At 39.8% G+C, this 22,142-nt stretch overlaps 1 protein-coding gene across 1 annotated transcript in view; it reads left to right on the plus strand.

The window, feature by feature from the left end:
- epha6 (eph receptor A6) overlaps positions 1-22,142 on the plus strand; it is a 172,339-nt gene that overhangs the window by 144,622 nt on the left and 5,575 nt on the right. Inside the window, exons 8-14 of the mRNA XM_069663594.1 lie at positions 269-377; positions 10,731-10,801; positions 14,125-14,250; positions 14,781-14,966; positions 18,754-18,815; positions 19,205-19,414; positions 21,132-21,281. Of these exons, the coding sequence (XP_069519695.1) occupies positions 269-377; positions 10,731-10,801; positions 14,125-14,250; positions 14,781-14,966; positions 18,754-18,815; positions 19,205-19,414; positions 21,132-21,281 (914 nt within the window). The remainder of the gene's footprint in view (positions 1-268; positions 378-10,730; positions 10,802-14,124; positions 14,251-14,780; positions 14,967-18,753; positions 18,816-19,204; positions 19,415-21,131; positions 21,282-22,142) is intronic.

Genomic DNA, 22,142 nt, shown 5'->3' on the forward strand with positions numbered 1-22,142 from the left:
GGTGCATTGATGTAGGGGAATATCTAAGGTAATGTTGAAGGTAAATTATCCTGCCTAATCCCTCCTTATTTCCCTTCTTTTCTCTCCTCACTGCTTTTATCATCATACCTGCTTTTAATATTCATCCCTTTACCCCCCCACCCCCACCCCACCCCCACCCCCATTCCTATTCCAACCTTCCTTCTGATACTATCCTTTTCTTCCACATCTTCTCGTGCCAACCCATCACCTTTTCTCTTCTTCCTAAACATCCTCCGCTCTCCACCAGCGTCAGACATTGCTTCAGACCAAGGCCAGGTGTTGGTCATCGTCACGGCAGCAGTTGGTGGATTTACCCTCCTCGTCATCCTCACCCTCTTCCTCCTGATCACTGGAAGGTAAGAGCCTCACTACCCTTGATTAAAATGTATGCAGAAAGCGACATTCAGTGTCTTGCATGTAAAGTAAATGGATTCTTGACTGTTAAAATCTTCTAGTCATTGTTGCCTGTTTCTGATATATACATTTTTGTCTCTGAAGACAACCATGGTAAATCCACGCTGGTGGAACCCTACTCATTTCAGACTATTTAGTTGTCCTACCTTACCTTAGTTCATTCTGGCAGTATGAACTAAAAAAACACAAACAATAGAAGCTGATTAGTTATCAATTTAAAGATATTTTAAATCAGTGAATTGGTAGGTATTAAACTTAAAATTAGACCTCAGATTGTTCATGGAAGACAGGCCAAAAGTAGAGGTCGATGGATGGAGCAAACACCCACAGGACTTTCAACCAGGAGTCAAGGTTTAATTTCCTGAGTGAGACCTGCAGTCAAAGTAGAGTTATTTTAGCTGATAAAGTTACAGTCTGTATGTAACCAAGAGTCGAAGTTGTTTTATGTACTGTATTCTGACCAAAACCAGAAAATGTTTAAGTCCATTTTAACCTGCATTCATTTAACAATGACACAATACCACAATGACAAAAATACAGTTATGTTCCTTTTGTACTAGCAAAGTCAAGTTTTAGTAATGTGATGGCACCTCCAGACTGTTTTGGTAGGTGCCCAATCTGACGCTCTCTAATGGTGGTAATTATAAATGGTAACTTGCCAGTTGGGAGATCAGTTTAGTCTTTTTATCACAGCAAACATCTGAAGTCTGAGTCTGACCTTAAACAGATTTTGAGAACATCGGGCTGTCGGGCAGAGCCTCGTATCTCCAAAATGTCTATGTCTATAAAGTCAGTTACCTGTATTATTTGTTTCATAATATCTACAGACGTAAAGGGTGACCGATAGCATTGATTTATGAAAAAAACTTCAAATGATGAAATATGGAGATTCAAGGTTTCTGCCCGGCAGCAGCGATATGTGAATGTGTGTGTGGAAGGTTTTTTGTTACATTTTGTGAATGACTCAAAAAAAAATTGAATTTGTCACCTCTTAGAGTCACTTTTCATGGAGCCTAGTTTACTATATAATATGAAAATGGTCATTCTTTTATTATTCCATTACATTAGATTCACTGCTTTCGGCCGGTTTATTCAAAACAGAAACAGACAAACATCACTGGCAGGTAGACTAACTTACAAACACAGGTGTGTGACTCGGGAACATGGGGCGAGGGAACATTTAGACTTTATTTCAGAATTGTGAAGTTGAAAGGGTTAGAGAATAAATGACTTGCATTTTCAGCCTCAAGTAAAAGAAGTGAAAGAAATAAAGTTGCTCGAAACAACAGACAAAAATATCCACAAATCTCCAAAATTTCATGGACTGTTTCTGGTATTTTTTTTCCAATGCAATTTTACCGGCTAAATGTAATTTTAGAGTATATTGCAGCTCTTTCTAGAACTGTATTTGATGAAAATGAAGGTGCAGGTTGATGAGAGATTGAAGTTTTTAGATGTGCGCGGAAGTATGTAATTGAAGCTCAATCGAGGAGTATTAAGTAAAAAAGAACAAGCTTTAAAGGATTCTGTCCAGATGAGGAGTATTTAACTCTGCACTAGCCATGTATGATTCACTACCTGTCCTTATAAGTCTGTTGTTCGCCAGGCTAAAGATGTGTAAAAGTTCTATTGGGTCTTGGATTCTGAACTGTGCTAACCTAAGTTAACCTGAGTCACTTCTATAGCTTCAGGTCACACAGGTGCACGTCAAAGAGACAGTTGTAGCAGGTTAGAGTCTGGGTCTCTATCAATATGGAGACAGGCCAGTGTTATCAGGGCAGCGGTGGATTCTAAACAGTTAGCCTGCGGTGACAGAGCTGAAATATTCATCTGAAAGAGACAGTCTGCGACCTTCTGCTCTGAGGTTTGTAACTGACCTGAAAGTAACCTCAAGGTCCACTGTGTCATATTCAGGAAAATTAAGTCATCAATAAATAATATGTTTTTGTTTCTGTCTCAGCGTCTGTTGGAAGGTGGCCTTGTACGTAATGTGTGTGAGAAACAACATGTGCATTGTTAACTTGTTGTTAACTTATGTGAACTCCCCTGTGTTTGAGCAAGGAAAAGTAAGAGGATGTGCCCCGGACACAGTTGAGCACATGTTTTTCATGGGTTGTTTACTGGCAGTATTGAACAGAAAGTGTATAGATATGCTCAGGTTTATGTCCTTGTGAAAAAGGCCATGTAAAACCATTATTCACTAACATAAATGAGCTAGTTAGCAGTTAGGAGCCAGGCTAAAGGCAAATGAATGAGATAGTTCAGAAACAGGAGGGACAATAATATTCAGAGTTTGGATATAAACACATTTTCATTGTCCTTGCTGCTTCTTTGGACACATTCAGAATCATTGCCGCTTTAATTGGCGGCTTGCTTTGTGCATGTAAAACGTAAAATAATGCCCCAAGAACGTTCAGGAGCTGGTCGCTTCCTTTATATGTCTGCTGTTTGGTGCTAAGCTTGGTGTCAATAATTGTCATACAAAACAGTAGAGCTGAACTCCTTTCATATTGACTGACTTTTTTACATTACAATTTGTCACAATGTAATTTAAAACATATCAGTGTCAGCGCCCTGAAAGCTATTGTGCTGCTAAAATGTTGGGGAAATCCCCCTTTATGGTTAATCTTTTAGATCAGAAGATGAACACAGCTGTTAATTCAAAGCTCTCTCCTTTAGGGTCAATTTTGATGAAACATACAACAAATATATGCTAGTGTTCATCTATGCATGCCTCGGAACATGATAAATATTGCATTTTGGCTAAATCCTGTCATCTTCACAACTAGCAGAGTCATAAAACGCAAGTTTGCATAAACAAGAGTTGTAGCCTTGGTAGAGGTGAGGGGGGATGAAAAAGTGGCAAACAGCTGCTGACGGTGATGGTATGCGTTTACCCAGAGAGCACTTTAAAAACTCTCTCTGTCATTACATATTTTGATCAGTTCTACTGCCAGTGAGATACACATTGAAACTGACATTACTACACACAGAACAGGTCTGTGGAAAACATCTGATTTTGTATATGAACAGACATCGAAAGACACTGAACAAATCCTTCTGCACCTCCTGACTTTGATGAAACATGGACTCTACCTCTTTGAGGCTCAGATTGCCTGTTGCCTTTCCTTCATGTATCAGCAGTGCAGATTGCACAAAAACTGTTATTGAAAAAAAGTTATAATAATTATGGTTGATTGTACATTCATCTACAAGGATCAGATTTAATTCATCTCTAAGAATAACTAATTATCACTTATTCATCCCGCATGTTGCTTCACATATCCTGCCATGTGTTTTTACACATTGTGGCTTTTTAGACCTCTTCTCAGGTTGCAAAAGTTTTGCAGCAAAATCACGTCATAGCTGAATCCCAACAATCAGTGAAACAGTTTGCAGGGTTGAAGTAAGTACATAAATGTTTTAATTGAGGTTCAGCTTGGGTTAAATGTGACAGACACATTTTGATCAGTTGACTGTTAGTGACACACTTTGAGTCCTCTATCAGAGGATAAACTGCTCCACAGAAGAGGAATGCTTTCTAGACATTAATCAGACAGGAGTGGTACACAAATTTGTCTTTAATAAACTTTTAAAACTATTGCTTCATTAGCCACTGAGCTAACAAACTTGTGAACTGACAGTTATGGTAAATGGTAGAGTGCACTGGTATAGCGCTTTTCTAGTGTTCTGTCAGGCATAGCGATTTTCACTACATGTCACAAACACCCTTTCACACACACCTTGGCTGCAAAGTTTCAATCATCTCAGGATCTAACTAATTTCATTCACACACTGATGGCTATTTGGGTTTTCTTGAGCAATTTGGGGTTCAGTGTCTTGCCCTAAGTAACTTCGACATGCGGAGTGCATGAGCCGGGGATCGAACCATCTGATCAGAAGGTTGGCACAGACAGTTAGCAAGTGACTTAGCTCAGGTAATTGTAATCAGGAAATTAACAAGAGCTAACTTGTTTCTAGCTGGGCATAGTGTTAGCCGTTAGCCGTGTCAACAAGATTCTACCACTGCCTAGTTCTCAAGGACGTACAGATGACCTTTATCTGCAAAAGGTTTGCCTCCGACTTATGATGGAGTAACTTTTCTCTTTTAAGTTAAAAAAATCTGGTGATATCCTGGTTTTATACAATTTAAGACAAGTGTATTAGAATTTTGTAACATCATTAGTATTTCTACAGCATCGTAACATAAGTTCTTTGTGAACTTAGTTGCCTTCGACAAGTATGGAGCTTTCATGGCAGAATAAGAATGATCCATCCCAGGTGCTAACAGCAGAAAGCTCACATTGAATAAACACACCACAAACTCGCATTGCTTTAAAAGTTGGTTACCAGACAATATATTTATGAGTGAGGAGTAAACTTCCCAGATATGAGATTAGCTTTTGTAATAGGCAAGATGCACTTGCTAACAGTGAAGTCCTCTATTTGAATGTCAGTGTCAAAAGAATTTAAATGATTTCACCTTAAAAAAGCAGAGGCAGAAGAGTCAGTATTTTTCTTGTTTTTATGATGAGATCTCTCTGCGTGTAGGAGGGTCTGTGTTCCTAGTTTATTTATTTAAAAACTCACTTGGTGCAAGAGCTAAAGTAAGCCCTTTAGGCTTTTTGCGTTCTGGCACTAGAAAGACCTTTTTTACCTGAATCCAGCTAAAAGCCGCCGCAGTGGTAGTTGGAGTGTTTTTTGACTTCATCACGATCTGTCAAGTCTGCGATCCCTCTGCCCTGTGTGGGAGGGACTCTCAGTCTCTTTCACTTTCATAAAAGCTCCAAATGTACTTGAGCTGCCAGAGAAAGATGAGAGCATTCAGTCACACAGCTCCCATAGATGTAAGGTTGTACAACTGAAGTGAAGATATAAGAGGACCAGCTGTATGTGGAGTTTTACCACCTGGCCGTCCTCAAAGCTAACTACATCTGTGTTTGCATCGGCTCATGTAAAATCTGTCGAGTGAAAACTTCCACCAGAGCTAAGCTGTCACGATTGCACAGATGTAGCCTGGTTGACGAGCTTTACTGTATCCTTTAATTGTCTGTCAGTCTCTTTTATGTTCTTCTTCATATTTCCTTTAATCCTTCCTTTCTTCTGTGCCCTCTGTGAGCTCTGCTGCGGAGATGATGAGCCATGGTGATGGGTGACTGTGAGGGATATTAGGCCAAGAGAGGAGTGGTTTGAATTACACTGATGCTTTGATTAGGGCTCTGGGCAAGGTTGTTTTACTGAAGTGTGTGCATGTGCGGTTGTGCAAAGTGCTTGTGAATATGTACTGTAACAATGCTTAACAGGCCAGAGAGCAGAGGAAGAAGCCAAGGTCTTTGTGTGTGATAACTGCCTTTGTGTGTGTGTGTGTGTGTGTCTGTGTGTGCGGCCTCTTTTCAACATGAAAGCCTCGGAGACAGAGGGATAGGCGGATAAAGGGGATCAGAGGATAGGACTGGAAAAGAATGATAAAGGCACATGCCACCATTTCTTTAATGAACAGCTTGACCCCATCAGCAGAGGTCAACAGTAGCTTTCTAAATCCCCTTCTTGTCCTCTCTGCCAGTGTTACCCACCCGTGTTATCTGCTCTGTCTATCAGTGTCCAGGATCCCACAGACTTCACTTAGCTGAAGCCAAATCTGGCAACCTGCGGCTCGTGGCCCTCTGACACCAGCTCTAATCTGGCAACCTGGATTATGTTAAATCTTCAAAGAGGAGGAGGCACACATGTGATCAGAAGGACCTGCACACACTCATATGGGCATACACACTTTCTCCACACGTATATGGTGCAGGCATTTTCCCTCCTCGCTGCAGCCTGCATTATTGCATCATTTAGCCACTCTATTTGGCCACAGAGTGCTCGCTAATCTGGGGGAGGTTGTTTTTGTTGATTAGAATAGTCACTGAGGCGGCATCCTTGCTTCGCTCCAGAATTGAGATTTTGTAGAGGCATTGCAAAAGGATCAAACGTGAAGGCACACAGGAGGAAATTAACACTTTAAGCTCAAATAATACATTATTTTATAGTTACATTGCATTAAATGACTAGCATAATATGAAAGCTGTTCCTGTCACTTATGAACCAGAACCTGCAGTTCCTTTCAGCTTAGTGCAGAGCATTTCAAACAGTTTGAAACTGTTTGGTTTCTATATATTAATTAGCTTCCTGGCTTGTATGAGCATGCAGTATTACTGTCTTTGTGATGTACAGATTGGATGGTGAACAGAGTTTGGTGGTGGAACTCTGTAGAATACTGGCTCTTCGTTTTTGAAATATATATAAAAGTATACTATTCTGAAGAGGAAAGCGAAATGTAAGTTTGACTAAAAACAACCCTTGTAATGATTCTATATGGACATATGTTTCTACAGAGCTGTGCAGATGGTCCTTTATGTTTTGTTTTGTGTTTTGCTCATCATATTTTAAGGGTCAAATTGGGAATTGGTGATAATGGGTTATGACTTTAATGGAACTGTGTAAATGTGTTCAATATTTTGAGCACCACTTAGTTTATCTCGCAGGAGATACATCCTCACACCATGTGTTCTATGGAATGCACCTTATGTCTACGTAGGTACATATGTCTTTATTAATTTTTGGGGAGCATTTCTTTGGTATAACTTCACGGCACGGGCCAGTGGTGTGAATGTACTGCTGTATTAAATTGAAAGAAATGACAACATTTGAGTTTTTCCTGTAATCCATTTATCATTAAGTGAGTACTGAAAGGTATAATATTGAAAGTATCAGTAACATTTGATGTTAGCACTGTATGTTAGCCTGGATCAGAGCCAAAGCAGCAGTAAAACACATATATGTACCATCATGTCCTGAGGGACTCAGGCTGAGATGCAGCCTTCTGTCCCTCAGCTCTGCCAGCGTCCTCTCCAGGGGGGAGATAGCATCTCTCATCTGGACCAAATGGATGTGGAGGTGCAGGCCAGTGTGTGTGTGGGACGGGGGGGTCTTGTCTTGAGTGACAGTGAAGAGAGGCCTCTTTGCTGAAGTGACAGTGTGACCATGGGAGATCTCTGTTTCCGTCTCTGCTCTGTCTCTGTTGGGGTTCAGGTCAAGCCTCTGAGCTCTGCTCTTCTTCTTGCTGCTGATCCTTTAAAGTTTCTTTCTGAAGTACTCAAATGTCCAACCTTTCTGAATTATGAAGGACATTTTACATGTCTGTCTCTTGTTTAATTAAACACCCACAAATCCAGCTTTTTCAAGAAAAGTCATGATGGTAATCTGTTTAGGAGGACATTTCTGACACAGCTAAATTCTGAATACAGCCGGTCATTAAGACAGGGCACAGGTGCAGGACAAATATCACTTTACATGATAAACACTTTTTATTCAGCTTGTGAGCTAACCATTATTAAGTCTTAATATTGAGTTTAGTCATCTTTAGGTTTCCTAGGACTGGATAAAACAGGCAGCAGAGTGGTGATTTTATCTCATAAATGATGAAATATTAAAAAAAGTATTAGGGAATCCACTCATGAGAAGTGGGGGCACATGTCCCTCATGCACATGGTCATTAATTAAGCCTTCTACTGCAAAATAAGTTTTAAAATTCATCAGTGATACGGCCTGTGAGAGAACTCAGAGCGCCTCTCGTCCTTCATGGAATTAATTTTCCTCTCACTGCTCTTCTCAAGCTTTGCAAACTCTACCTGTCACATAGCAGGTACCAAATACTTGTGAGCATCACCACCTTTTCCATTTTAACAGTGTTGTTGTGTCTGACTGAAGCTATCACCAAGCATTTTAGTAATGTGAAGCAAAACCTTGAATTACTTAAAAAAAAAAAAAAGAGGAGATATTTTCTCTAAAGGATGACTTTACCCAAGTTATGAAGAAAAATATCTCCCTTTAATCACAAGTGATATTCATGCAGGTCATTTTTAGAGATGTTGGTAAGGTGAGAATTCACTTAAAAACTTAAAGGGATAGTTAAGGTTTTTTGAAGTAGGGTTGCAAGAGGTTGTTTATGACGTACAGCAGATGACAGTCAGCACAGCTCCTGTTGGAGAGGCTGACAGGAGTACCAAAACAGAAGCTAAGCTTCAAGTGATATTTTAATGTTAACCCTAAGTGTCAATGCATTAAGGTTCCAGTTGTTAGTGTGGGGGTCACCCTTTTTGAATTGTGCCTTAATGTCTATAATGATGTCCTAATGTCATCATGAAAATGCAATTTCAGGGATGTACTCTGTGTAAAGTATGGCTTTATAATATGCAGGCTGTAGTAGATTTTTGCATCCACAAAATTTTGATAATGTGATGATCCAACTCCCAACCTTTAATATGACCTTATTCTGTTATTATAATTACATAGTTTGAGCTGTCTAGGCTTAACCAAACCTTAACAATAGTGTTGGCAGGTCAGATAGCTCATGTGGGTCATTTTTGGGATGGTCATGTGGGTCATAAGGACCAATTCTTAGTGTCCCACAGGAACAGTTCTAAAAATAGTGATGTTAGTAGTATAAGCACATTTCTCAATAGCCACAAAAGCTGCATTTTCCTCAAACAAAGTTGCAGCTCAGGAGCTTTGTGCTGAGGTCTGAAATAACACATTTAAGGATTAATTGTTGATGACTTCGCCGCAAATACGGACGTGTATGTGTAGCGGACAAAGATGCTCTTGTATGATGACATCACTGGCTCATCCTTCAGCTGATGCCTGTGACGTCTCTGCTGCACAGACACATGAGCTCAATTCACGGAGGGAAACTCACCCAGGTGATTCCTGGTGAATAAGTTGTGCTAGCTCACCCGTGAGAATTGTTAGTCTTCAGATTTTTATGTAGTCATTGAAGGGCCAGACAAAGTTTTCAAAAAACTAGGCTGTGCATTCAATTCTATTTAAATACATTCATGAAGTGCTATTTAAATAGTTACATGGCTCGCATGATGAGTGATCTCAGCTGTGAGTCAAATTCCCGTCTGTACACTCTACTTTGCCATGAACAGGATTTTGTGCGTGATTCTGACAGGATGCTCGGTGTTTTCTTCACTTTTTATTTTGGGGTGACATCCAAGCTTCTATTTGGATAAATTCTTCTGTGGTCTTTTGCAGGTGCTGTCATCTAATCTCTCAGCTTTTCAGACTTTCTTGGCAGCAGCTTTTTATCAGTGGTTGGCTGTCTCTCGGTGTCTCGGTGCCCAGATAAAGTCTCACACAAACACACACACACACACACACATGAGAAGGAGGGAGGTTTTGGATGCAAGAATACTTTCCTTCTATCAGTTTGTTGGGAGAAGACCTTAAACTCTCTCAGTAAAAGAGTGATTTTTCCCTTATTTTCTCAAGGAGTTTTTAATTGAAGTGTTTTTCCTGCACATTTCCCTGAAACCACCTTCATCTTTATTATTCAGTCCATAAACTCTCTCTTCCAAGGCCAAACTCTGCCTGTCTGCCAACATCTTTCTGAAATTGATAAGTTCCGCTGATCGATCAACCTTGAAATATTGTTTTGTTTTATTCTTTTTCAATTTTCCCGGTAAAAAATATGATTTTCTCTCATTTCTCTGGTGTTTGATCCTGTTCAATATAGGATTTTACAATGTTAAGTTCTGCTTATGGATCTATATTTCTTAAAATAACATGGATTGTAACTTTAATGGAGTAATTAACCCCTGTATACTGTATATTTCTCAGCATATGCCTATTGTCTGGTTTATATTTGGCTTCCTTGTTCTCTCTCTTCCTCTCGTGTTTTTCCTGTACTTTTCCACTTCTCACCTGTCCGTAAACTTCCTATTTATTTCTTGTTCAAACTTTTTAATTACTCTCGCATTCACACGTTTTTGGAGCACTCATGTGTTTTAGTGTGAGGTTGTTAAAATACCACATAGCATCTGAAGCTTGGTGTTTGTAAAAGTGTCTGTCTGCAGGGCAAAAGTGTGACACAAAAAATGAGTTGCAAAAGTGCTCCAGCTAATAGGAGACATCATAAAGGCGCTCTCCATATTGAGAGGGTATAATAATAATCTAACTGTTGAAAGAAGAATCTATACACATTCTTAGTTAACATAATGACTCTCTTTGAACAGAAGATTGAACTGTCAACATGTTCCTATTTTTATCTAAGAATAACAACATTGTAATAAAACGACCATTATAATTACTGAGTCGTCTAACGTGTGAAACATATTTTCTCTTAAATTACGTGAGCTCATTGGAAAATCGACTTTTAATTCTGGGCTTGAGGGCCCTCCCCCTCAAAGATAGTTTGTCCCACTCCCTGTACACAGTAATATTTATGCACAACTTTGACTTTTCTTTTCCAGGTGTCAGTGGTACTTTAAGGCCAAGATGACTTCTGAGGAGAAGAGGAGGACAAATTACCAGAATGGACATGGTAGGTCAATAAGCACTTCTATCTTGTTGGTTTTTATACACTGCCTGCCCCCCCCCCCCCAAAAAAAATGTCACACTCTAATAATATTTAGTTGGACCACCTTTAGCTTTGATTACGGCACGCATTCACCGTGGCATCATTTTGATAGCCTTATGCAATTTTCACCAAGAGCTGCGTCTTCTCCAGCACATCCCAAAGATTCTCAATGGGGTTAAGGTCTGGACTGTGGTGGCCAATCCATGTGTGAAAATGATGTCTCATGCTCCCTGAACCACTCTGAGCCCGATGAATCGTGGCATTGTTATCTTGGAATATGTTCATGCCATCAGGGAAGAAAAAATCCATTGATGGAAACACCTGGTCATTCAGGTTGTGAGTTGACCACAGTTTTTGGACAATAACGTTGCTGAACCTAGACCTGACCAAGTGAAGCAACCCCAGATCATAACACTGCCCCCACAGGCTTGTACAGTAGGGACTAGGCATGATGGGTGCATAATTTCATCCGCCTCTCCTTACCCTGATGTGCCCATCACTCTGGAACAGGCTAAATCTGGACTCATCAGACCACATGACCTTTTTCCATTGCTCCAGAATCCAATCTTTATGCTCCCTAGCAAATTGAAGCCCTTTCTTCCGATTAGCCTCACTGATGGTTTTCTTAAGGCTACACAGCTGTTTAGTCCCAATCCCTTGAGTTCTCTTCACATTGTGCGTGTGGAAACGCTCTTACTTTCACTACTAAACATACTGTTGATTTTTTATGATTTGATTTCACCAAACGTTTAAATGATCTCCGATCACAATCATTCAAGATTTTTTTAGTATTTTCAGTAATCTCCTTAGTTGTTTTCTTTGCTTGATGCAGGCCAACAATTTCACCCTTCTGAAACAGAGTAACATCTTTTCCCCGACCACAGGATATGTCTTCCAACAAGATTGTTTAAGAAATGAGAAGCTACTCATAGGGTTAAATAACTTGTTGCCAGCTGAAATGTATGAATCACTGCAGTAAATATCCAATGGAAGGCTCTTACCTATTTGCTTAGTTAAATCCAGGTGGTGACTTTTTTTTGGCCAGGCTGTGTGACCCTAATTTTTAAGTTTAAGTCTTGCATTCGAAAAGATGGAGTCACCGCAATTATTTCCCATGATTATGGTAATGATGTTAGTTCCAAGTCTGCTGCTTTATTTTTTAATAAAATGCTTGGCACTACTTTTTATAAGTGAGGAGAATTACATTTGCCAAAATGCCCGACCATTTGGTGAGAAAGTGCCAGGTTTTAATTTGTGCTGTGTTTCTGCCAGTAAACAGAAAAAAAAAAAAGAGAGATGGTGTGAGCCACAGTTAGCAACTAGCAGGCTAGCCACCTGCTCCTCTCTTTGCATTCAACACGCACAGTGCACTGCTGTATGGATCATTTCCCCTGTGTTTCTCTGCCTATGCATATTTGAATTTTGCTCAGCAGCGACAGTCCCAACCTTAAATCTCACAGAATGCTAAAACACGAGTGGCTTCCTGTTGTTACAAATGCAGAAAAGAAGAGGTATATGTGTTATTTATATCATAGTTTCAGGAATTAAGACGTCAAACAAGTCAACAGAGCGCAATGCTTTAAACCACCAAGCTCCTTCATCTCTCTGCCTCTCCTTCCTCCCCCTCCCTCCTCGTCTCTCGCACCGCTCGTCACCTCCTCTCAGGTTTCATCTGATGTTCTACACGAATCCCCTTTTCTTTTTTTGTTCTGATTAATCTGGTTACATAGCTGCATCCCTTGACTTTCTGTCTGCACTCCTGTACTTTTCTGTGTCTTCCGCCCCTCTTTTGTCTTTTAATACCCAACTTTTCATTCCCCGACAGGAGAAAAACAAATTGAAATGAGAGCCGTACGGTGAAAAAAAGAGAAAGATGTTTGAAAGTGAGCAGAAAGACGAAGGCTGGGGTGAGACACAGGAAAATTGCACAAGGAGGAACAGAGAGCAGAGAGAAACAAGGATGAGGGCATCCAGGTTGAAAAGTAGAGGCATAGAGGAGAGGACAAAGAGAAATGAGGCACTTTTAGAGGGACTATTGAAGTGTGGCTTAAAAGCCATGATAGCAAAATGAGGTTAGAGAAGAAATAAACTTAAAATTAGTTTTCTAAAGAGTTTGTGTTAGCTCCTAAAGTATTACTATTCAAAACCCTGCATCTCCTCTGTTTTGTCTCTGATTTTACCCTGAGTGTGGTGCTGAGGTGAAGGTTCGAGAGGAGAAATGCTCCTCAGGGTTTTGGTGTAGGTTCAGGCATCAAAGACAACTGACTGTTGTGTTTTTGTTTCTGAGATACTTTATCGATTCCTGAAGGAGAAACACAGCTTTTGTCTGGCTCCCCCTCCACGGGGAGGTCAGGGTTTGGAGCCCAAACAGCAGCAGCCCGTTAAAGTTGCATTGACTTGCTCAAGGACACTTGAGCAGGGGCTGAAACCTCGCCCCGGTTAAAAGACTGGCTCAGTGTGCTACCCTGCTGCGTCCTGATCAGGCTATCAATGTTTGTGTGTGTGTTATATGTGTGCGTGTGTGTAAGCTTCAGAGGGAGGCAACGCTTTTCCTTCTTTGACATAAGACAGGGGAACTGGTCTAATTTCCTCCTCATATTCATTTGTAGAAGGGATTCGTGTCTCTGTCTTAAGCTTTCTGTCTAAATGTTGAAGTGACTTCCTGTGATGTACTGTTGATGAAAACAGTATAAAAAGACATATAAAAATGTTCTCTATATGTCTTTTTTTCTGTGTTTATCTAAGTCATATGAGCTACTATAGACAGCTCAATCACAAGAATTGAACCAGGGTCATTGCAGTAATATGGTTTGTGTCTCACATTGTGATCTGGATGTTATTTAATGTAATTAACACTGTTAATTTCATAAAGGCAACATTTTAAAACAAAAGTTTTCATTATTATAAATGTTGAGCCTGAGCCTCTTTCCTTATCATTGATTTGGTAAAGTTTGCATTTGTGGTGTTATCCTGAGGAGTGCAGAAGACAATTTAAAACATTTATTTGTTTCTCTTTTACAGCTTTTCCTCTCATTTGCTTACTTGTTCTAGTCTAGAGAGTTTTATATTGCAAAATTATTCAAATTTCTGTTTTTTCACTTTTTTATCTTCCACCCAAACTGAAATATGTCAATATATTTGTAATATATTTATTTGTTTTATTTCAGTTCACAACTGATGTGACTGTTAAAAAAAGTCAACTGACTGTAGCTAATTTTACCTACAAAGATATTAAAAAGCACACTCTCACACACACTAGCTCATCATCATTCTCTTTGTCCCCACAGTCCCTTTCCCAGGTATAAAGACGTACGTGGACCCTGATACATATGAAGACCCCACGCAGGCCGTCCACGAGTTCACCAAGGAGATCGACCCTTCCCGGATCCGCATCGAGAGGGTGATCGGAGCCGGTATGCACACACACACACACCTGCACACACACAGTTACACACTCATCCACTTGTGTCACTGATGTGTGCCCTTTTCCCTGTGTTTTGAAGAGGATCATTTCATGTTGGTTAGAATAACAATAGCTTTAAATGCGCCGTGGGAGATTATCTATTTTCATTCCACACATAATTGCTGTGAACCTTCTCCACTCCATTGTGCGCACTAAAGAGGACGCCTTTTTCCATTTTCCAGTGTCTCACTGTCATTTTCTCTGCGCAGACTGTAGGAATATTAAAGCTTTAACAGGTTTAGAGAACAAAGACAGTATAATAATAGATTTGAGACTTTTTTTAGAAGGTGAAAGAGAGAATTTCATCAAGTTTAACTTATCAGAAAAAGAGGCAAGCATGCCGGAGCTGAGATGGAAACTGCAACACTGCCCCCAGGTGGTAAACACTGGTGCCTGCTGATGAAGATAAGCTGGGTGATAAACTGCTACTCTTATGTGTGTGTGTGTGTGTGTGTGTGTGTGTGTGTGTGTGTGCTTTAGGTGAGTTTGGTGAGGTGTGCAGCGGACGCCTGAGAACACCGGGGAAGAAGGAGATCGCTGTGGCAATAAAGACACTGAAAGGAGGCTATGTAGAGCGTCAGAGGCGGGACTTCCTGCGCGAGGCGTCAATCATGGGCCAGTTTGACCACCCAAACATCATCAGGCTGGAGGGCGTGGTCACCAAAAGTAAGTATGATTATTAGAGGTGTCATTTAATTTGTATTTCAGATATCACTTATGAAACAGAGATATATTTAACTCTACTGTGGGCCAGAGTCTATTTTTGAATTTGGGTTTGTTCCTCAAATTTTATGAAGTCAATGCCAAATTTAAGCAAGGGTTTATTTGATGCTGTGCACAACAAGAGTTGGCAGGTCAAAGCCACTCTACTTCCTCTGTTTAGTCCTTTCATATATTCGGTGCATTTGCCAAGAAGGAACTCCAGGAAGTCGCAGAGACTTGATCAGAACGATGCTTTAGATAAACATTTGCATCTCAGTCAAAATCTTGTGTGCTGCATCTTGTCTGCTGGCGATCCAGATGCAGCACACTCATTAAGCCCTTTCCCTTAAAGCAAAATAAAAAGTACCAACAGCATTTCAGATTGCAATCTCTACAGCCATCACACTGTTTACCACAGGATGACGGGTAAATGTTTGCCTTTGGTTGTTTCCATGTAAATTGCAGCAGAAGTGCTCTTTAAGGTAGCAGCAGTCTCATCTCCAGGTTTGGAATAACAACTGTTTGTTTTGGTATTTTCAAGTTTAAAGAACTGACTCTGTTCTGTTTATACATGTAGTTTAAATTGGTATTTATAGGTTGTGCAGAGTGTGCACTATATCCGCTACACACCCAGAGTGAGTGTGACTGTGTTTGTGTGGCCACTAGCACGGGCATGTAAATTCTAATGCCCTGTTTTTGTGCAGGAATATGCTTTATCTACAAAGGTCTGTGCGTGTGTGTGTGTATGTGTGTACGTGTCTGTGTGTGGACTTGTTAACGAGCTGTGTTTTACGGGGCTCACCCAGTGCAACATATGGTTGTTTTTACAGGCGGTGTATAAAGTGAGACATGGCTGTGAATATAAATGTGTCCCCCGATGACTTCCAGCCCCTCCCTGAACGTAAATAGAGGACACTCCTCAGCTCGACCCCGCTGACAAGGACTCGGCTGATAAGTCTTTTTAAAAGCCGATACCGCCATTATTTAATTAAAGCTGCTGATTGCTGATGTTTTGCATCGATAGATTTAACTGTAGTTTTATAGACAACCATCTCTGAAGCTATGGAGTGATGAAATCCTCCTACACAACACCGAGATGTTTCTGTGGTTAAAAAAAAAAAATCTGATGACGAACATTTTGATGAAGGGCTTTTCATCACATCAGAGGTCAACAACATTCACTTGCACTGAACAGACGTCTGTTATTTCTGAATAGCACGTTTTTGAAAGATTCTAATAACTCTCTACAGTCACGTTATTGTATGTGGCCTTTTATAACTTCTGAACCATTGTTATGATTTAAAAACAACATCCAACCTTTTGTAAAAGAAGAAAGAGGAAAAAAATAACGAAAGGTCCACTGTTTTTTTTTTCTCATGATCCTCCACAGGATGTAGATTATAGCCGTGAAGAGTTGTTTTGTTTTTCAAAATAAAAGCATGCACTGTCTTTAGTAAAGTGGATTGAATGTAAACCAGAAGAAATAATTAGGTTAATGAAGTTCTTAGTCACCTGTATGTTACAGACAGAGACCAAGTTATCAGAGCAAACCACTTCCCATGACTGCCCATCCACTGATGCATTCACACACACAATAAACTACACACCAAATAGTGGAATCAAGATGCATTTGTGTTCTGGGCAATGGGGCATCATATAGAGAGAGATCAGTTGGGTATCCCTTTCCTGTCTGCCTGCCATCGTTCCCTCCCTACATCTGTTGTTGTTCTTCAGAGACTAATTATGGGGACTATTGTTCTGTGACTGACTGCTATACCTGCTCTGAAATAACAGGTGACACATTAGACAGTAAACAGGTGCGTTTGTTTTCGTTCAGGCTCTGCACTGAGTAATATTGTTTCCAGACCTTCCTAATTAGCTCAGGAAAGCTAAGCTTGATCAAATAATTTCCTGTCTATTCCTGATGGAATGGATTTGGGGAGGGAGTATGTGTTGATAAGATTTTGCATATTAAAAAACTAACAGTTGTGTCAATATGGTCTAAAGTAAACACAGCTCTGCATATTCCTCCATCCTTATAATACCTGCTGTGCTTTCTTTCTCTGGTGACAGGAATTTAGGGTTAACATTCAACATCCCTTTGTTGAGGAATATGCTTTATTCAGCTTTGATTTATTTTTAATGTTAAGTAAGTTAGTTAAAGTTAGTTAAAGTAAGTTAAAATAAGTGACTGAAGCTGTGCGGATTTTGGGATACTGCATCATTTTCTAAAGGTCAAATTATGGTTGTTCCTATTATGTCTTATCTGGAAGAGATAATTTGTTATGAACGTAAGTGGAAGGTGCAATAAAAGATGAGTCCTTCACAATCCAGTGGGACAGTTCAATTCTGGCCTTCTATTATGTCACATTTAAGACTGCCTCAGATGCTTCCCATTGACAAACTTAAAAAAGTAGCTTTTAACTGCTCTGGATGAAGGGTGCTGGTGTAACCCAACTTGCATATTTTTGTATGGTCTCATATTGGCAACCAGTCAGGAATATGAGACAAAAAGTGGCCCCACCACGCTCAAAAACAAACTTGTTGTATTTCGAGACCCTGTGTAATATCGCTTTTTTCTCTTTTTGCCTTTACTTTTATATAAGGAGCCCGTCATGTTGAACAAGTGCACCGTTGTTGCACTGTGCCATTAGAAGTCCTGGACAGTTAAATCAAACGTCGTTTCTCTAAGACATTGTTATTACTACATGTGCTCTTACAGTATGTTTCATACTGCAAGAGCACGAGTTTTCCCACTCGTGGAGTTATTTCCCCACAGTCACACTTTTATTCCTCTTTCCAACAGTTCAGAATGTTTAACAGCTCAGCGGCACACAGGCCTGGACACCTGCCTTCCCAGCTGTAAACCAGTCAATCTGTTACACTGTAGGGATCCTCTGTAGGAAAACACTAACATTTGTACAGAGACATGGTGCTTGAACGTGTTCCTAACTAATGTTTCATGTCAAACATAAACTGCATACTGAACAGGGCCCGTTCAGCAGCTTTGACATGTTGAGACTGAAACGTTTTATAAATTCTGCCTCTTGACTTGCTGCATCAATCAGCTGCTGATCCCTCAGCCCTCTCTTTCCCTCTCTCTGTCTCAGACTGATAGGTGCACATACACACACAGACATACACATGCATATGCACAGTGTGATTTTTTTTCTGCTAGTGTTAACCAGGACTGTATATGTTGTATGGTCATTTTATGGTGTTTCTCAATATTATACTTTTAAGACTACATGCAGTAATTTATTCATCTGAGACATCTGTATGACAATCAAGTCAATATGCTTACATAATATATGATGGAAGTTGATAAAAATGTGGAAATTCTGTGTATTAGTTTACCAGAAACGTGTGTTGAAAATCCCTTAAAATGAATTCAGCTTCATGCAAATAAATCAAACATGATACATATCGTTGTAGTTCCACATTGGTAGTTTTACAAAGCCAGAGCTTATTCCACAAATGCAATCATAAAGGCATTTCACATCAGTTATTGTAGTGTTGATTATAACCACCAATGTTTTATTACTAAGTGGAGTTTTCATTTAGAGGTTCATTTAATCACAGTCTTTATTCAGTTAATGGAAGTGGCTGGACTGCCATTTCAGTCTTCTGTCTGGTTTTCTCTATCTTGCTTTTTAACCCTCCTCTGTAGGCTGTCTTTAAAGGCAGAATAAATCTGTCATAGCAAAGAAATATTGTCCGGAGGAATAAGTAGAATGTCATGTGTTTACAGGTAGGCCTGTGATGATCGTGGTGGAGTACATGGAAAATGGATCTCTGGACTCGTTCCTGAGGGTGAGTGTTCAGGTGATCAGAGAACTCAAGTATGATAATGTCTATTTGTGGCCTCTGGTGGTACTATTGTGGGACATAAAACAATGTTGATACAAACATGGCTTTCAAAAAAGACAAAGCCACGGAGAAACATATCCATAACCATATTTATTGGAACATATTGTCCTGTCAATAAACTAATGAAACAAATTTTGAACAAGCTATTATTCTCTCATAAATTCACTAATATACTAAATATGTTCCATATTTATCGTTACTTTTTCCAGGTCTTCGCTGTTTTCTTTAAAGATCCACCCTCCTTTCACCCTTCATTGTCTGTACTGTTAGTTTTGCACTGGCTCCTTCTCTGTCAGCTCATTTTTGTCTCTGTGTCCTTCTCTCCCTGTCAGCAACATGATGGTCACTTCACTGTCATCCAGTTGGTTGGCATGCTGCGTGGCATCGCCTCAGGCATGAAGTATCTGTCAGACATGGGGTACGTTCACAGAGACCTGGCAGCTCGGAACATCCTGGTCAACAGCAACCTGGTGTGTAAAGTGTCAGACTTCGGCTTGTCCCGAGTCCTGGAGGACGACCCGGAAGCTGCTTACACCACAACGGTATGCCTGACACAACCCTCTAATATCATGCAGAGACTAACTAGCTAATTTATAACAGATTTTAACAGAGATCAAACTGGGGTAATACTCACTGATGATATGTACAAAATGTAAGTGACATTTTGCGTCTGATATGATGGACATAATACTATCAGTTTCAAAACTTCCGCCGAGAAGGATGGAGACTTTTTATTTAGCTTCATAGATGCCCTTTTTGTTTCGTTTCCACCCTTGTACAGATGCAGAAAAATTTAATGTTGTGTTAAAGGTTATAAAATGGTCAGATATCATACTTTTGTATCAGCAGTTTGACACAGGCCTCCAAAACCCTTCACAGAACAGAGACATATTGACTCCAGTCTAATTTCTCTGCACAGAACTTTTCAGAAAGACTTTGGATTGGAGATTCAGGGGTTGAAGTCAGGAATGTCCCTTCCTGAACACAGAAACAATGTTTGGCCAAATTACCTCTGTATTTGCATTCAATAGCATGGGATAAAAATGTTTTTATTTAGTGCACCAAATATTACTGTGCTCCATTTGTTAGCCCAAAATATGTAACAGAATCAAGTATTTAACACAGCCATGTAATAACAATTGTTGTCAACTCATGTTTGTTACTGATGAAAATTACTTTGTTTGGTTATTATTGTTATAGTTGTTTTGGGTTGATATATTTTATAGGGAGCCATCATGCAGATTTGATATCAGAACAATACACTGATTTACATAGAAAACTTGCATTATCAGTTACAGCAGTAATAACAAGTATATAGGTTTTTCTCAGTTCAGTCATTGGTAGTCGTCTGGTCTGTCTCTTGCCTTGTTAGAGAACCTCATTAGAAGCAGAGTTTGAAGTCTGGACATGAGTAGAAAGCAAGTGAATAACTACCCAATTTACAGAGATGTACTGAGAGTTTACGAGACACTCCCTCCCACCTGTTCTGTGGCTGATCCTTCTGTATCATCATCATCATAGCAAAAAGCAGACGGAACTGATGCATGAACAGTAACAGTAATCTCAAATCCCTGCTGTTACCTAAAAACACCAGAACTGATCTGGTTGTGTGCCACATACGGAGATATTTAAACATAAACATGCGTTTTTGATTTCTGCCTAAACCTGCTGTTGTTGTATATCATCATATTTATTCCCAAGGGCAAGTTCATCATTTTTTCAACTTTTAAGTCAGTTTAAAAAAGAAGGTAGGTCGCTGAAATGTTTCATTCAAAGATCAAGATTGTATGTACAGATTGATGCTTCATACGTAAGCTTGAGACGTCAGCAAACTGATGCATCACTCTTTGCCTGCTTGATTATTAGATGAAATGTTTCTTGTCTTATCTCTTGACGCCAGCAAAAGATGGAGTTGCCTTAGATAGCAGAAGCTAGACTCAAAAACTATTGTGCTGAAAAGACGATGTTCTGTAAATCTGTCTGAGCCCACACTGACCTCCATTTCCTGGTTTGTATTGAGGTTATGTGTGAAGGAAATGCTGTGATTAGAGCTCCAAGTCTGGCTTTCTGCAAACTGTAGTTGAAATCAACAGAGGGGAAGTGAAAGGTGAGGTGAGGAGAAGGGATGAAAAAGGTGACGTGAGGTGAGGAGAAGAGAAAAGAAAGATGAGGAGAGGTGAAATATCAAGCGATAAACATGATAGGGACACAAGTATGTACTCTATTTGTTTGTGTGTTTGTGTGTGTGTGTGTGAAAAGGGTGGTAAGATCCCCATCAGATGGACTGCTCCGGAGGCCATCTCATACAGGAAATTCTCCTCGGCCAGTGACGCGTGGAGTTATGGCATCGTCATGTGGGAAGTGATGTCATACGGGGAGCGGCCATATTGGGAGATGTCCAATCAGGATGTGAGTATCGGAGTCATCACAAAAGTTGTTTACAGGGCATTTGTGTCAAACAGAAAGAAAGTGATCTGGTCATCAAATGTTTGGTTCTGCATTTTTCCTGCACACCTACAGATGATTGAGAGAAATGGATCTTGATCATAGAGTGTAGTAAAAGACGACATGACAGCTCCCTCAAAGTGAAGCCCAAACATTTCGAGCATCCCCTGCTGACTGGCTTCAGTATATGTCATAAAGCCTACCTCCTCCATGTTAACAGATGGGACATGAGTCAAACTATAAAATCTACATACATGCCAAATACATTTTTCTCAAACATGGTTTCTGTCAGTATAGCTATTTATCATGCTGATTTAATTGAGTTTTATTGAGTTTTTATTGCGCTGAGGTTATTTAATTAGTTATTTGAAGCTGAAAAAAAGGATGATGACATTTGATACATCAATTGATATGGTGGCTCCACTTGTTGATCTCTGCCGCCTATCAAGGGGGCTAGTTTGGCTTCAATTTGGCGCAATGAGGGCAGATGGAGACGCGTCGTTGATCTTTATATACATGCAGTGGAGGAAAAAAGGGGGTAGGCATCAGTTTTTATTTGATTTTTGAGTTTTGATGCCTCATATTTGTTCTCTTGGAATGAAACAAAAAACAGTTGGATGCCAAAGTGTACCAAAGGAATAAATAATAATTAAAAAAGTCAAGAACAGATGAAAAATTCAAAAAGTAATTAAAAAAATGTTAACTTATTGTTTTAGTGTACTTAACAAAGAATCAGTTGAAGAGGAACCTTTAAAGGGATGAGGAACCTTATAAGTGACAAGGAACCTTCAAATAGATGAGGAACCTTTTAAGTGACAAGGAACC

This window comes from Semicossyphus pulcher, unplaced genomic scaffold, assembly GCF_022749685.1.
Source record: "Semicossyphus pulcher isolate SPU_LCO1_2020_fin unplaced genomic scaffold, fSemPul1.0.p SCAF_15, whole genome shotgun sequence".
In the NCBI taxonomy this organism is placed as follows: domain Eukaryota; kingdom Metazoa; phylum Chordata; class Actinopteri; order Labriformes; family Labridae; genus Semicossyphus; species Semicossyphus pulcher.